At 34.9% G+C, this 15388-nt stretch overlaps 1 protein-coding gene across 8 annotated transcripts in view; it reads left to right on the forward strand.

Moving 5' to 3' along the window:
* Ralyl (RALY RNA binding protein like) overlaps nt 1–14860 on the forward strand; it is a 693727-nt gene extending 678867 nt beyond the window's left edge. For 5 of the 8 annotated variants that reach the window (XM_006977863.4, XM_006977864.4, XM_042270794.2 and 2 more), the window contains one exon: nt 13918–14860. In XM_006977863.4, the coding sequence (XP_006977925.1) occupies nt 13918–13935 (18 nt within the window). In that variant the 3' untranslated portion in view covers nt 13936–14860. The remainder of the gene's footprint in view (nt 1–13917) is intronic. The other 3 variants (XM_076563812.1, XM_015996566.3, XM_006977865.4) reach the window with 1 other exon arrangement.
* The last annotated feature ends 528 nt before the right edge of the window (nt 14861–15388 follow it).

Raw genomic sequence — 15388 nt, forward strand, 5'->3', positions numbered from 1 at the left:
AGTCTGAGGAAACAGGATCAGCTGAGGAATTGGCAAGGTGAGGTGGCTGTGGCCTGTTCTGTCTCTCTGATCTTTCAGAATTCACCCCAATACCTGGATCAGGTTTGTTTTTATTAATAAGACTTGATAAGATTCATGCTATGCTTATTCAATACCGCTATTAATATATCCAGAGGTTTATGAATTTTGCTATCTCAGATGCACAGAAATGAAAGGGGGCTTTCATGTCGTGCACTGCCAACACAGGAGAAGATGACATCTTGTTTTATCTGTAGCACACCAAAATATTCCTATCACAGTATAACATTACCTTCTTAGACTTCCTCACCTATAATAGGGAAGTGGGTGACACAAGGAAAAGAATATTTAAGGCACAAGTATTACACCTCCACATCTGTAAAACAAGGCACTACCAGTGAGAACTCTTTTGGCTAGGACTCAGACGCTCAGTTGGAGGAAATTACCTCAGAGATATTGAAAAACATGAGGTTATGTAACCATTTTACACAGCACATAAGTGCTTGGATATTTATTATACCATTGCTACAAAATCAATTGTACGAACTTAGCTATAGTATAAAACGGCTTTAAATAAAGCAGGAGAGGTTTATGTCCTATTGATATGTGAATGAGTAAGTCCTGACACACAAAGCAGTGGGGTTGTGAAAAACCTGTCAACATGGACAAGTGGTTGTCTTCTGGGGGTGTGACTGACCAGCCCCCATTATTATTTACCCCAGGGATTCTTGAGGAAGGAGGGATAATAGACTTAGGTAGAAGCAGAGAAGGGAGAGAGAAAACACAAAATAGACTCGGGTGGGCCTGGATCCTTATCCACTGATCCAGAACTTTATTCCAAAGGTCTATTTATAACAATGCCAAGGGGTGAAACAAAAGACCTCCCCCTTACTCGTTAGACCCTTACAAACACCTGGTACCCAGGCCCATGGTCCAATCAACCTCCCATGCAGTCTTGCTGGGTGACACTTTGTCAAGAGTGTTGGTGAGGATAAATGAAACCGTGTTTACACTGTTAACTTTTCTTCCCTCTTTGAGCTCCTGTCCTGACTTCCTCCAATGGTCAACAATGATGTAGAAGTGCAAGCCAAATACACATCCCCGATCCCCAGAAAAAGCCAATAGAAAGTTCTCAGCACAAGTTACCTTTTATTTAAACAAGTCAAGTATAGTAAATTTATGGCTGAGGAAAAAAATCTCCCTAAACCAGTTAAAAGTCTCAGGAAATTAAGGAAAAAATGTCATTTTTATGGTCTTTGAACCCTTCAAAAACTAATAGTGGACAGCAATCTCCTGCTTTTACAAAGGAGTCTAATACCCCTAGTTTTCTCCAGGACAGTGGGTAGCTGGGCTTAGGTAAGATGAAGAAGTTCAGGGAAGGGTATATAGAGAAGACAGAATGCTGTAACAGAATGTGGCACACAAACCACATTCACTTCATGCACACACTAGCATGGCTCTGTGGATAAGGAGAAAAAAACCAGTAACACCTAAAATTACATTCAAACATCAAATTAGAATAGTGTATAAGTTAAATTTGTAAAATCTGAACAAAACATAGCTTTATTTATACTACAGCACTAGGGAAATAAGAATGTTTTAAAAATTAAATGCAAAACCTGGCTATCAAAGAAAGATTTGTCCTTTGAACTTGGTAGTGATGGCACAACACTGAGCTGTAAGGAGTTAACAGCATAACAACATGATCCAGAAGAAGCTCAAATACAACTACTACAAAACCATTCTATAACTAACTACAATGACACTTGTTCTGTGTTATTAGGTATGAATTAAGCAAAATATGATACCATCAGTTGTTTTAAATGTGAAGGATTTGTAGAAGCTAAGATGAGAAATTATGTATACATATGTATATACACATACTCATGAATGCACAAACAAATGCAGAGAGGGAGGAGAGAGGGAGAGAGAGAGAGAAAGAGAGAGAGAGAGAGAGAGAGAGAGAGAGAGAGAGAGAGAGAGAGAGAGAGAGAGCATTATGCAGGACTTCTACACAACATTAATGAATTCAGTATGTTTTTAAGTCTCATGAGTAACATATTACTTCAATCATTTCCATTTCAACATTTGGATTTATCTCTGTGACAAAGGGAACCATTTTGTTACTATAAAATTAATATTTTCTATTTAAATTATTCATTCTCATGATTTCTCACAAAATTTCTAAATATGAATTTAAATAGGCTAAGACTTAATTATGCTTACAGATAAAAAGAAATTACTGTCAGACTATACTCAATGAAACCTAAATTTTACCTAGAATTTTTAAAAGTACCAAATGCAAGATACACATCATTTTCTGATGTTTGTGGCCATGTGTGATCATCATATGTATTGAAGTTAAGCAATAAAGAAGATATTTATGTATGAACTACATCTATAAATGTAAAATGAAAAACAAAATATATAAACAAATTAATTTTTAAGATTTTAAGTAATATTTTTTAATGTAATCCTTGGTATTTATCTAAAAAGATAGAACTGGTTATTTCTTTTCGTTTCCCAAATGAGTTCAATCAATGAAACAATCGCACTAAAACACTCAATGTTAGCTATTACTATTTTGTTTGTGAAATTAATAGAGCTATGAGGGTCTATAGACATCATAGTGTTATCCATGACTCTACTCACAACATGAACAGACCCATGACTATTCCTTAGACATTGATTTGACTCTACAGTGCATATCAGATGGTGCTCTCTGATTCTACCTATTTGGCACCATGAATCTGGAGAAAGTATCAGAACACATAAAATGGACCCCATTCCCATTAGGTTTCCTCACTTCAGATGTAAATGAAAGTCTGTATTATTATCTATACTTCTAATCTATAATGGCTTTCTGCTGGATAATTTGCTCACGTAACTTAGGGTAACTTTTTAAATTATACAAGAGACTGAGGAAAGGCCAGGTGAAGTTCCACCCAAGATGAAATCTGAGTGGGTTGTAAACTTGGGAATATCTGTCCCAGTAGATTTAGAGCATGTGACACTCTTAACTCAATAAGTTTCTTATCACAAGCTTTCACAAAGTATAATTTCTTACACCTCAGCCTTCCTTGACTAGAAGCCTTGTATGTACCCCCTTCTTCCAGTCTCTATGGTGACCTATTCCATGCTGTAGCTGTCAAGGGACCCCATTCTAAATCCTTAGCATAAACTCAGGTGAGATCAAAACAGCTTGCTAGAGATACCTGTATCATCTTTATCATTCAAATATTATAAGAGATTCTCTAGGAATAGAGACTAAGAACAAATGTGCATTTTCAGTTACAAGAAAAAAAGTATATGAATAGAAATTCACTTAAAAGAAAAAAAACAGCACCACCCATCACTCATACAAAAAGGTTAGTAACTCTTACTCAATGCTGCTTATTTCTGTGTTTATGTGTTACTAATATTTCCAATTCTGACCCCAGAGTTAAGAGGTTTGGTTTGAAACAGAAATTTAGATGGACAGGAAAGAAGAGCTTTCTGAGATCTAATGGAGAAACTGATGACAAACAAACATTCCTTCAAATAAAAAGTACGATTTGACCACAAGTCGCTTTTAAGAGAAATATCAGCATATACGTAAATGCTTCTTCGGTATATTGAACTAAAATGCACCACAGCTTTATTTACTTTTGATCTACTTCAGGATAATCCTGACTAACACCATTTCAAAATGCTAGATTCCCTTATAATAAAGAAATTAAAACCTAGATAAATGATCTGATCCCAAAACCTGTTTCATGAAGTTTTTTTTTTTTTTCAAAGCATAACCCCCCAGAGAGCATGACCTGGTCACAAGGCAGAAAATCTTGTTTTCTGATTACTTCTGTGTGTGTTCTCTTTCTAGGTTTTTTTTTTCTGCAAATAATCACAGTCATGCATGGTACTATGGGACTCTAAAATTGCTCCCAAATCATTCAAGATTCTATATATTCAGCAGCTTTTGAATTTTCAGGATATTTTGGAAATATTTCAGAGTTATAGGGCTTAGTTTTTTTTTTTTTGAAAATTGACCAGTGCTTCTCAAGTACAATGATAAAAACAAGGCATATAACAGAACAATAACAAAAATTTCTTCACTTTGTTCTTTTTTTTTGGGGGGGCGGCGTTCAAGACAGGGTTTCTCTGTGTAACTTTGGAACCTGCCCTGGAACTCACTCTGTAGACCAGACTGGCCTTGAACTCACAGAGATCAGCCTGGCTCTGGCTCCTGAGTGCGGGGATTAAAGGCATGCGCCACCACCTCCTGGATTCACTTTGTTCTTTATTGCTTTCTCCCATTTATTTTTTCCAACTGTAAGCTGGAACAATTTTACTATATCCTTGTTTTTGAATAGTAAAAATAACACATTTAATTAAATGAGAATTATTGAAAAGCATGAATATATATATATACATATATATATAACATACAAATATATACATACACATACATATATATACCAATTGATTTTAAATAACATTTTTTCTGTTCATTATAAAATTATTCCTTTTTGTATTACCAAAGCTAATTCCACAAGTAACTGTATAAAGCAATTGGATGTGTGAAATTTTAAGGTTCTTAACAACCTTTGTATTAATTAACATTTGACCTGGAACTGAAACAATTTAGAGTAACAAGAAAATTATTATTGCTATGTTAAAAATGACTTACTAAAATTTGTCAGTCCTACGCATTAAGTGAGAATTTCAGTGATCCTAAGACACCCACAATCATTACAATCTTCATAAATTATCAGGATGTAGTTTGTAAATATATATATTAGTGAGTTAATGTATGTATAACTGAATTCCCAAGTTCTTGTAAATCACACAAGTTAACAATGTAATTAAGTTCTTTTCAGTGCTGAGTTAATTAAATCCTGACACAGAAATTTTTATGTAAAATTATATAACCCACAATAGTCAGTTTTATTATTCTCTTTTTACTTAACTGAAAGTATTATCACTAAAGATCATCTTTAGATAAATGCTTAAAGCAACTTTTTAATTAAAGTGCTTTTGAATTAGCTTACAACAGAACTCCCCCCCCCTCTCTTTAACACACACACACACACACACACACACACACACACACACACACACACACACACACCGTTACTGGTAGAATGGCTGCATATAGGTGAAGTCCAGAATGGCGGTCCTCCTCAGGTTCTAATACTTTCTCTGTGTGCCTTCTCCTTTTCTCCTAGCCCATAAGGTCACATAAATCACCTGTGGCCACTGGACCTCCCTTTGTGTTTCTTCCTTCCCACAACTGGAAAGGATAGGAGTCTATGGTCTGGGTCTAATGTAAACAGGATACATTGATACAAGGATCAAAGAATAATATTGGCCAAATATATGCCTCATTGGTTGTTGTTTAAAACAAATTTGAATATGCATATATGGTGTATTATTCTTTTCCCAACACTATATAGGAATATTCAGTATTGGATAATATTAAAATGAAATCTAGTTAACAGTTCTGATGGTTCTAGGGCATGGCATCGGATCCTGATGGGTAGAACACATGGTGACATAGCAGTCAGAGCAATGGGGAAAGAGGTAGACTTATTATTTTTCCTGATAGCCCTCTTGAAAGAATAACCTCAGGCTCCCATGAGAACTACCACAAACCCCTTCAGGTGAGTGTCCTCAGTGCCTACTGATAGCTTTACTTCTTAAAGATTTACAAGCTCTGCCAGGCAGTGGTGGCATATACCTTTAATCCCAGCACTCGGAAAGCCCAGCCAGGCGGATCTCTGTGAGTTTGAGGCCAGCCTGATCTACAGCGTAAGATCCAGGACAGGCACCAAAACTACACAGAGAAACCCTGTCTCAAAAAACAAAAACAAAACAAAACAAAACAAAAAAAATTCTACAAGCTCACACAGCACACTGAGCACAGGGACCCAAAACTCAGGGATATACTCAAACCATAATGTCAAAAATTTCACAAGCTTCCACATGCTGTACACATAAAACTTATGGCTCTGTGTCATTCTCACACTGTAGCTCAAGTTTTGAACTATTCAGATCTGTACTTAGAAAAGATTAAAACAGTCTTAGCTGAAGCACTCAGAATCCTCTACTCTAAGCCATCCTCTTACTTTAACAAAGTTCTTGAGGTCATCTTAAGGGTTTTTCTTTCTTATTTTGTTTTTTTTTTCGAGACAGAGTTTCTCTGTGTAGCTTTGGTTCCTGTCCTGGGTCTCGCTCTATAGACCAGGCTGGCCTTGAACTCACAGAGATCTGCCTGCCTCTGCCTCCTGAGCACTGGGATTAAAGGCATGCGCCACCACCGACCTGCCCGAAAGGTTTTTTCTAATGATTGGACCATTTTATTCTTCAGTATATATGTGGTCTCCCAAGCTAACTGACCTTAGTTAGTCCAAATGACCCTTCTGACTCCTATGGTAATATTCTAGTAGCAGCTTGCCACCATCTAGAGTTCTCCGACTTTTTCTCTTCTGCCATGAACAGGATGTGACATGGCCCCATAGTCTCTAACTGAGAGCCACTGATATGTCTGTACTTTTCAATAGTTATATGTTATGACTATCCTCAGCTCATTGATTTATCACCAAACTCTGTAGATTTTGGCTTAATACATAGTTTGAACATTTAATAGATTTATAATGAGGATAACAACTTTTGTCCAGCCATGCAGATCTGCAAACAGGCGTGAGGAATTCCATGTCACTTGTGGTGTATGGGGCAACAGCCACATAGCCATCACCTCGACATTGTGGGCAGCCCTGCAGTCCTGGGTCCTGCTCTCTGTATCTGTGTTACCTGCTCATCTACCCTCTCATGCTGCTCTTATATATTTCTGGAGTGGCAGGGGAGAAGACATCTTCACATTTTCTGTCACTAAGAAAAACAATTCCTAAAATGAATCCAAAAGAAAAAAATACTATTTGCCTTTCACTTGAAAGTAATTTGTGATTTCAATGAAAAGAAATGCACTCCAAATACAAAGAGTCTGTGTGTCTAGGTGTAAAAACTATCACCATGCTAATGACAGCATTAGCAGAAGTAGTGATTACACAGAGGAAATGATACTGTTAACTCTGAACAGATTTTTAAAAATTACGTATGATAGCCCACATTCCATCTGAATACCCAGCAAGAATATGACACTTGTAATTTTAATCATATGTTAGTACATTATATTTAAATCAATAAGAATCACTTTATATTATTCCTATTAGCTAAACACATAAACTAAACTAAAGATAAATAATGAAACTCACTGGTATTTTATTTTCTTATATTTTATATTCATACGAATTAAATAAGGTTAATTTAACAATCTTTTTTCCATTTCTCTTATTTTTATAATTATGTTAATACTTTTATATTTTACTTCACTTTTAGGAAAAAATAAAGCATTCAAATTCTAAGATGTTAAAGAAAATATTGATTCATAGACTATCAAAACTAAATGCTGTGGATATTTTTTATGATCCACCATAATGTAAAGCCCCATTGTCTTTTGGTTACACTTCTTTGATAAAAAAAAATTGAAGAAAGATGAAAATTATTGGACGGGACAATTGGCTAAGATTGTAAAACTGAACAGTTAAGAATAAGTTGTTGAGAGGAGGTTATTAAATTGAGACAGTAGAATGGAGAAACAGTGAAAGTGAATACAGAGAAGGAGCCAGTACTCCCTGAAGACAGTAGACCAGGTGTGATCAAGAGTCATGGACCATGGCTTGTCAAGAATCACTGCAGTTAATGTCTCACAGGATCTTAGTTTTTCCAGTATTTACAGTTAATACAGCAGACTTTGGCTTTTATTTAAGTTAGCAGTGTCCCTTCCGAAGCTACATAGCCAGCAAAAATCAGAGGGATGCTATCAGATGCCAGCATACTCTTCAAGTAAAGACCTTTATTACATTTGACCAGGTGTCTTCTCTCATTTCTTAAGTTCCAATTCAAAAGCCACATTCAAAATAGAAGGCTAGGTAGATCCTTATGCAGTGGGTCACATCACGCACACAGAAGGTGCGGTTAGGGAATCTAGCAAGCTGTAAGGAGTCCAGAGAGAGACTAAGTATATTTCAGAAGTAGATGATGCCCTACTGAGAAGAGTTACCTAACTTCTCAAGACTGTCAGTTAAGTGAATAATTCTGAGACATGGCCTTGGGAAAAGAACAGGCAGGATGGCACACTCAGCAGATGTGTGTAGGAGTTCAAGGGCCCTCTAAGGACAGCCTCTCAACAGTGAACTGAAGCTGGTCTCAAGGACTGAGACAGTCCTGAGAAAGTTGAGAAAAAGTTAGAAGAAATTCCATCCTGGACTTGTGTAGAACAAGTAAATAAGAATCTAGTAATCTAAGTTTAACAAGATCACCTGACAATTCTGATGTTCAGTAGACTTAATGACCAAAAGTAATGCTAAGGATTTCTGAAAGCAGTAAGGCTGCTGATTCTAGTCAGTGATTCAAGCAGCTTCTTCAGTTTGTCTGTCAAAATCCTTGGACCTTAACATTTTCACTCATTTATATAAAGAGAAAATGATATAATCTCTCCCTCTTTCTGTTCAATTTCAATAAAAATCATATGCACTGACATATTTATTAATGTTTTCTTTTTAAGATTTGGAAATGCATGAGGCAAACATTCATAAATATAAATAAGATCAGCTAGTAAATAGGCAGGTCTACAGTCTTATCACTTTCCTCTACAGACCAGAGTCTGAGACCGTCTTAAAGATCCACAAATTGTAGGTATCAATACCTCAGGCAAATGACAAACAGATGTTTGAGAATCAATTATGTTAGAATGCTGAAAATATATGTTTTCCTAAAAGGCCAGTTTTTAAAGCTTATTCCTAGCCAAAGATGATTTTAAAAAGTAACTGGATTGCAAGGATGCAAACCCCATCGAATGGTAAATGTAATCGAATGAGTGATCAGGAGGTGGAGTCTGGTTGAAGTATTCAGTCACCTGGGCATGCATTTAAATGGCAGAATTTGTCCCCACTCCCTCTCTTTAATTCTGCTTCTCAACTGCCATGAGTCAGAAATTTGTTTGTGTTCATCCAAGAACTATCCACAAGGGTGTCTTAGTATTAGATATGAGCCTAGGCATGTCCAAATACTCCATCATGCCATTCTTCTGTGATATTTCACCCTTACTGCAAATTTAAAAGCAATAGTTGATTTAAAAGGGCCAACCAACCATGTACCAAATCCTTAGAAACTAAAACAACAATGATGATAATTTTTTTTATATTAAGTGTATTTTACTCAGAACAGTTCTTACAGTAGTGGAAACTAGCACAGAGTGGCAAAAAATTCAGAAGGTCTGATCCTGATTTTGCTGCCAGATTGATAGCTAAACCTGCCCAATCTCTGGCCTAAGCATTCTCTTCCAAATGGTAAAATTTAGAAATTAAGGTTAGATATTTTTCTTGGAGAAGACAGATTTAAAACAGAATTGGCTATGGTTTAATATGCTTGGGCTTATGATGTATCTATTTGTCGTAGCATGACTGTCAGAGGCCAGGCACTTGTCTAGTACTAAGATACCTTTCTGGACAGTTCTTGGCTCTACACAACTAAGTTTTCCTCCAAGACTCTCTGGTTTTTCTGATTAATAACCTTTTTCTTTGTCTGATTTATAAACATTGGTTATATTTTAGTTATGTCCCAAATGCCTACAAGTCAACTGCCTCTCTTGAGAAATTTTGTAATTTATCATCTAAGCCCTGAGGTTTGACATTAAGGACAGAAAACAACCTAAACAGCTCACTGCCACAGTTTTAATTGCTTACTACTCTTTCGGTTGTGCCCATTCTCCCTGCTGTACCCTCCGATAGCCTCAATGGTAATCACCTTAGAAACCTAACCTATCCCGTTTCAAGAACTACAGGATGTCACATGTGCCTTCATTTTTAACAGATCGTGAAAGTTATTTGCCAACTTGGTTCTCATTCAATTACAGTTTACATGAGGTGATCTGTAGTGGGTAGCCATTCCAGATCCTTGGGTCTGATAGTAAAAAGAAATTTTGTTCCCAAGAGTTTATTGATATAAACTGACTGACTAATAATAAACATAGATTGTGAGAATCTGTTATTAGAAATATATTTGTTACCTCATGTGTAATGAGCATTGTATTCAAGCTCAATATAACCACATTATTCATAAAAAAAAGAATGCCTAAGTAATTACCAAAGAAATGTCAACAGTGTTGCTAAGGTGCTTATTATTGTTATGTCTGTAGTCAATATTATATATTTTTTCTTATTTTTGTTTTTAAGGGTACTGCATAGACAATATGAAATATCTGATTTCTTATCAGTTACACATCCCAATTTAGAAAGACAAACATTTTTGATCAGTGATAAATAATACATAAACTGTCTTTAAAAGTATTATTTATTTTTTGGTAAAATTGTAAACAAGGTGTCTTCTTTCCACATTTTACTCTGCCTCTTTATTTTAACATACATGAATACATGGGTTTTTAAAGTAAAAAAAAAAAAAACTTGCCCTGTGGTTCACGCTGTCCTTTTCATCTTTGTCAAATAGAAGTAGAGGAATCCAGTCCTGTTTGAGTGACTTCCTGTGTTATTTTCAGAAATAAAGGAAATGAGAATTGAAAAAAAAATTCATCATCAAGCAAATTTATTTTAAAAGCATCCAAGCTTCCATACAACAAGCAGATAAATTACCCACTATTCAAGAGAGCACAATTAGTTTTTCATTATACTAAGCAAACCAACTTCATAAATGACTCTTTCCTTTAGTGGGAAAAAGGGCATCTAGAATGTCACAGCTTGTTCCTTTTCCTCCAGGACATTAGAAGGCAGCAGGAAACCTTTTCTTACATTAGAAATTCTAGGAAATTTTTGTAAATATATTTTTCATTGTTTGACGATAAGGAAATTTATATTCATATTTTGTTTCCATATAGGTATTAACAGCACAACACTATGTAATGTTAATACAGCTTTCACTTTATGCTAGAGATAGACTTTAAAGCTATATGGAAAGATTTCAATAAATTGTTTCCTCCTACAATCATCATTTTATAAAATTGTTTATAATTAAAGAACAAGGAGGAAATAAAGAAAGGTATACAAAAATAATAGAAGATGAACAAAAGTCTACAGCCTGGTGTTTTCCTTTTCAATAAATTAGATAATTGCCAGATTTCCCATTACTTCTGAAATGTGCAGGATGGTGTGTGGATATCCTAAATCAATTTGATCTATCAGAACTTAACCTGGAGAAATACAGTGAGTATAAACTTTACAAACACAGCTGCAACAGCAATTTCAGCATTTTCCATTTGCAATAAGAAAATGATGAATTCAGGCTCTGGGGAAAGAGTGTGATTACAATCACTTCAACTGCCTTAGCTCCAGCATACATGTGTTACCAATCAGCCTCTAGTACTATATTGCCTGATTTTGACACAATAGCATTCATCTGTGGGTTAATTTTTTTGCTTAAAGTATTCTTTCTCACAATGATAATTGATTATTTTGGTATGTACTTACAGATTATGTACAAAATTTACTTTGCTCCACACAAACAATCGTATATGATATAGTTTACGAAGTATGAGTTCAAAATATTATGCTTTTATTGACAAATTGATTCTTCCTATGCACAGAGCACATCCTATAATTAGATGAAGAATACAACTAAATGTTTTAATTTATAAATGCAAGTTTAAGAAGCATATAGAGAGCCCGGCGGTGGTGGCGCACGCCTTTAATCCCAGCACTCGGGAGGCAGAGCCAGGCGGATCTCTGTGAGTTCGAGGCCAGCCTGGGCTACCAAGTGAGTTCCAGGAAAGGCACAAAGCTACACAGAGAAACCCTGTCTCGAAAAAAAAAAAAAAAATAAGAAGCATATAATATAGACTGAGTAACAAGAAATAACAGGAGAAAATTTTAAATAAAACAAGTGAAGTAAAGATAGTATCAAAATACATTTGTGTCATATTACTAGCTTGTTGTTTTTATGCAGATGCAAGTTTTATTAACACTTGTTAAAATTTAGGTAAGTAAAATTTATTGAGGTTGAAAATCAAAATTTTAAGAAATTTATTTTAAGATAATACATATAACTGCATTGAACTCCACAAAGCACTTGTAAGAGTCCTTGACTAATGATTTGGCACCCCAAACTTGCAAATATAAATTGTAACTTAATATATTTAGTAACTCATTTACAGGTACTTCATTTGTCTGTTTTGACAAATAGTCTGTCTTTGAATGAAAAAGTTCCTCACATCTGTATATTAAATGTTTCAGTATGACCTAGCTTCCATAGACTTCCAACATAATACCCATAGTAAGATTTCAGTAGAAACAACACTGAAAACTGAAACCTTGTGACTCAATCAGTTTTTTCAGTGTACATTCTAAATAATATGGTCACAAGACACTTACACTACATTAAGTATTTGAGGAAAAACATTTTGACAGAATTTTTTCTTAATACAAAAATATTACAGCATAATTTATGGTCTAATAAACACTTCATATGTAGTTGAACTTTTGTATAATTAAAAGTACACATTTACTAAAGAGAATGGCATTTCACATGACTGACATTACTTCTCTGTGAGTAGCATCAGCATAAATATGAACAGAATGAGAAAGAGAAATGACTACCTAGGTCCTTGGAGTTCAGTTTAAAGGTGACTGTGTGCAAGACAGAAATCTGCCTCTGAACACATCCAGGGCAGTTTGCATCATCTAACTGCCAAATTTAGTCTTGTCCTTGGCTTTGGTTGTTGACACATATATTATTTTTCCATCTGAGTCCAAGACCTTTGAAATATTTTGGAGAAACAGTTAAGTCTAATTTTTTGGGGTTTTATTTGGTTTCTTTATTTTGACAAAATTGTAAAATTGATACAATTTATGATTATTTTGAAATTAGTTTTCAATGTATGAAGGGACCTTTTGGAACACCTCACAGTTAACAATAACACATTTGTATCGGCTCATTAACCACTATTATTTTAAAATTACATATAATTGAAAATAATTACGTATTAGAAAAGCATTTCAAATCAGCTATTAATTCAAAATTTTTAATTAAAAGAAATATTAGATGACCTGTTTAATAAAAAAACTACCCTAGTGTTTAAGTTAATACACTGTTGTTTCAGTAAACCCTCCCAAATAACTTCACTGCAACATTTATTTTCAAGAATGATGTTAGAAGCACAGAGCCCAGATCTATCTTCAAAACAAGTCACTGAATAACACAGTAATCTATAAATTTTATAATTTTTTCCAATTATACCATTTCTGAAATTCCACACAATTTATTTTGTATAAAGTTCTTCACATTGCTTATTTATTAATAGTATCATAATAAACTAATCTTTAAATCTGTAAATACAAAGGACAGTTCACTCTCACATACTTACAAGGTTTTGACGAGATGTGCACTTACGTATGAGGGGCCAATGAAGACTTGTAGATCTCTTTCTAATCAATGTTTTTAATTGCGGTATTCATATAGCTTGTGTCTCAGATGCTTCGGTGAATGGTTCCATGCCCATCAGTATATGGGCAGCACAAAGTGGATGTGATCAGATTTACACAAAAGGAAGAAAGAAAAGAAGGAAGGGGGGAGGGGGAAGAGAAAGGGAGCAAGAAAGGAAGGGAGGAAGACTAGTCTTGGGAGGAGCTGGGGAGGGAGTAGGGGTGAATATGATCAAACTACAGTGTATTCATGCAAGCAATTCCTGAAGAATTAATAAAATGTTATTTTAAAATATATATGACCTGAAGTTATAGTTATTTCTTTAGTTTTCTCTTCATTTATTCCTCAGATCTAACTTGTATCAACACATACTAAAACAACAAATCCCCAATCCCTGCATTTTTAAAGTAATTTTTTTTCTCTCTTCAGTTTCTACAGATAAAGTGATCTGAAGTTGTATGCAATATTGTAAAAGAAGAAAAGGAAACTGTGACATGTGGAGAAATGTGAAAGGTGGTTTCGTTCTGAACAGCAGCACCTCCAATTCAATTTATATAAAGTCCCAGTCATATGGACAGTATTGTTCACTTTTAGACATGCCATTTCTTCTGTGTTACAAGCTGTACAATGGTTGTTTTATGGTTTACATTGTAAATGTGTTTCCCCTCTTGCTATTTATGTTTTTTAAGTCTTAAAGTGTGAAGGACATTAACGGATGGTGAGAGAGACCCTGTATACAAATGTATATTTGTAAAAGCTATTTTTATGATTAGCATGTGTCATTGTTGATCACATAGTCATGTGGTATTGCAATCCAACATTTAAAGCTTGTTTCCAACAATGTCATACGAAGAATATACATTGTAGGCTAGTTTTTATAATTTATTTTCAATTTATAGTCTAAAGTACCTTAGACCATGTGGAAAACTATTTGAAAAAGCTATATTTCTGTCCTCTATAAGCACCATTTTATTAATAAAAGAATGCAGTTATTTCAGAAGTGATGCAACCATTTAAGGACTTTGGTTTGACATGTGAGCATGCTTGGCACTAGTGAGCTGAAATGATCCAATCATCACCTATTACTTGAGACTGACTGTGAGATTCTGTGGACAGTTTTCAGCACTTGAGCAGATGAGAAGCAGATTAATAAGGAAAAGATTGTCTTGTCCTGGGATCCAAAAGTTTCAGTTAGTGCACACACCCCTTCATCTCATCTCCTAATCCCCAGAATCCTCCATTCCCAAGCATTGTGTTTTCCAAATACTCTTGGCTATTGTCTTGTGCAGTGGAAATGGGAGAGACCATCCCCACTGGCTGTAGGCACATTCAGCACATAATTTCTTAATAAATACTGGTTCTTTTAAAACACAGTTGGTGTGTGTTTTTTTCTTTGTGTGGCATTAGTTTTAATATTCAATGGGAATAGTTTAAATCTCTATTATGGGATAAAACAAGTCCAATAATAAAAGCAGTGCAAGTACATTTAAATATGCCTTGTGTCTGTTTGGCATACTCCCCATGGCATGCCTGTGTTTGAGAATATATTAACTTGATGGACAATACAAAGCCAGATGACCCTCTATCCTTGACAAAAGTCATCAGCCAAATCACATTTCAAGAATTTGTCTTCCTCTTCCAAGTATTTAATGATAAGAAACTATTTCAGGATATACAGCAATCCACCTTATCAGGAGGTCTTGGCTTTCCCTCAGGCCATAAGTTTGAAGATAGATAATTTTATGGTCTTCATTAGAGAGCTAATGATAACATACATCCAAATTAGTTTTCTACCAAAACTGCTTCATCATATTAACACATCTTCTTTTAAGCACAGAAATTAGGGAGAACTAGAATCACCTCAATATATTTTCCCTAACTTCCTTTCTTATGTCTTCAA

Source organism: Peromyscus maniculatus, chromosome 2, assembly GCF_049852395.1.
Source record: "Peromyscus maniculatus bairdii isolate BWxNUB_F1_BW_parent chromosome 2, HU_Pman_BW_mat_3.1, whole genome shotgun sequence".
In the NCBI taxonomy this organism is placed as follows: domain Eukaryota; kingdom Metazoa; phylum Chordata; class Mammalia; order Rodentia; family Cricetidae; genus Peromyscus; species Peromyscus maniculatus.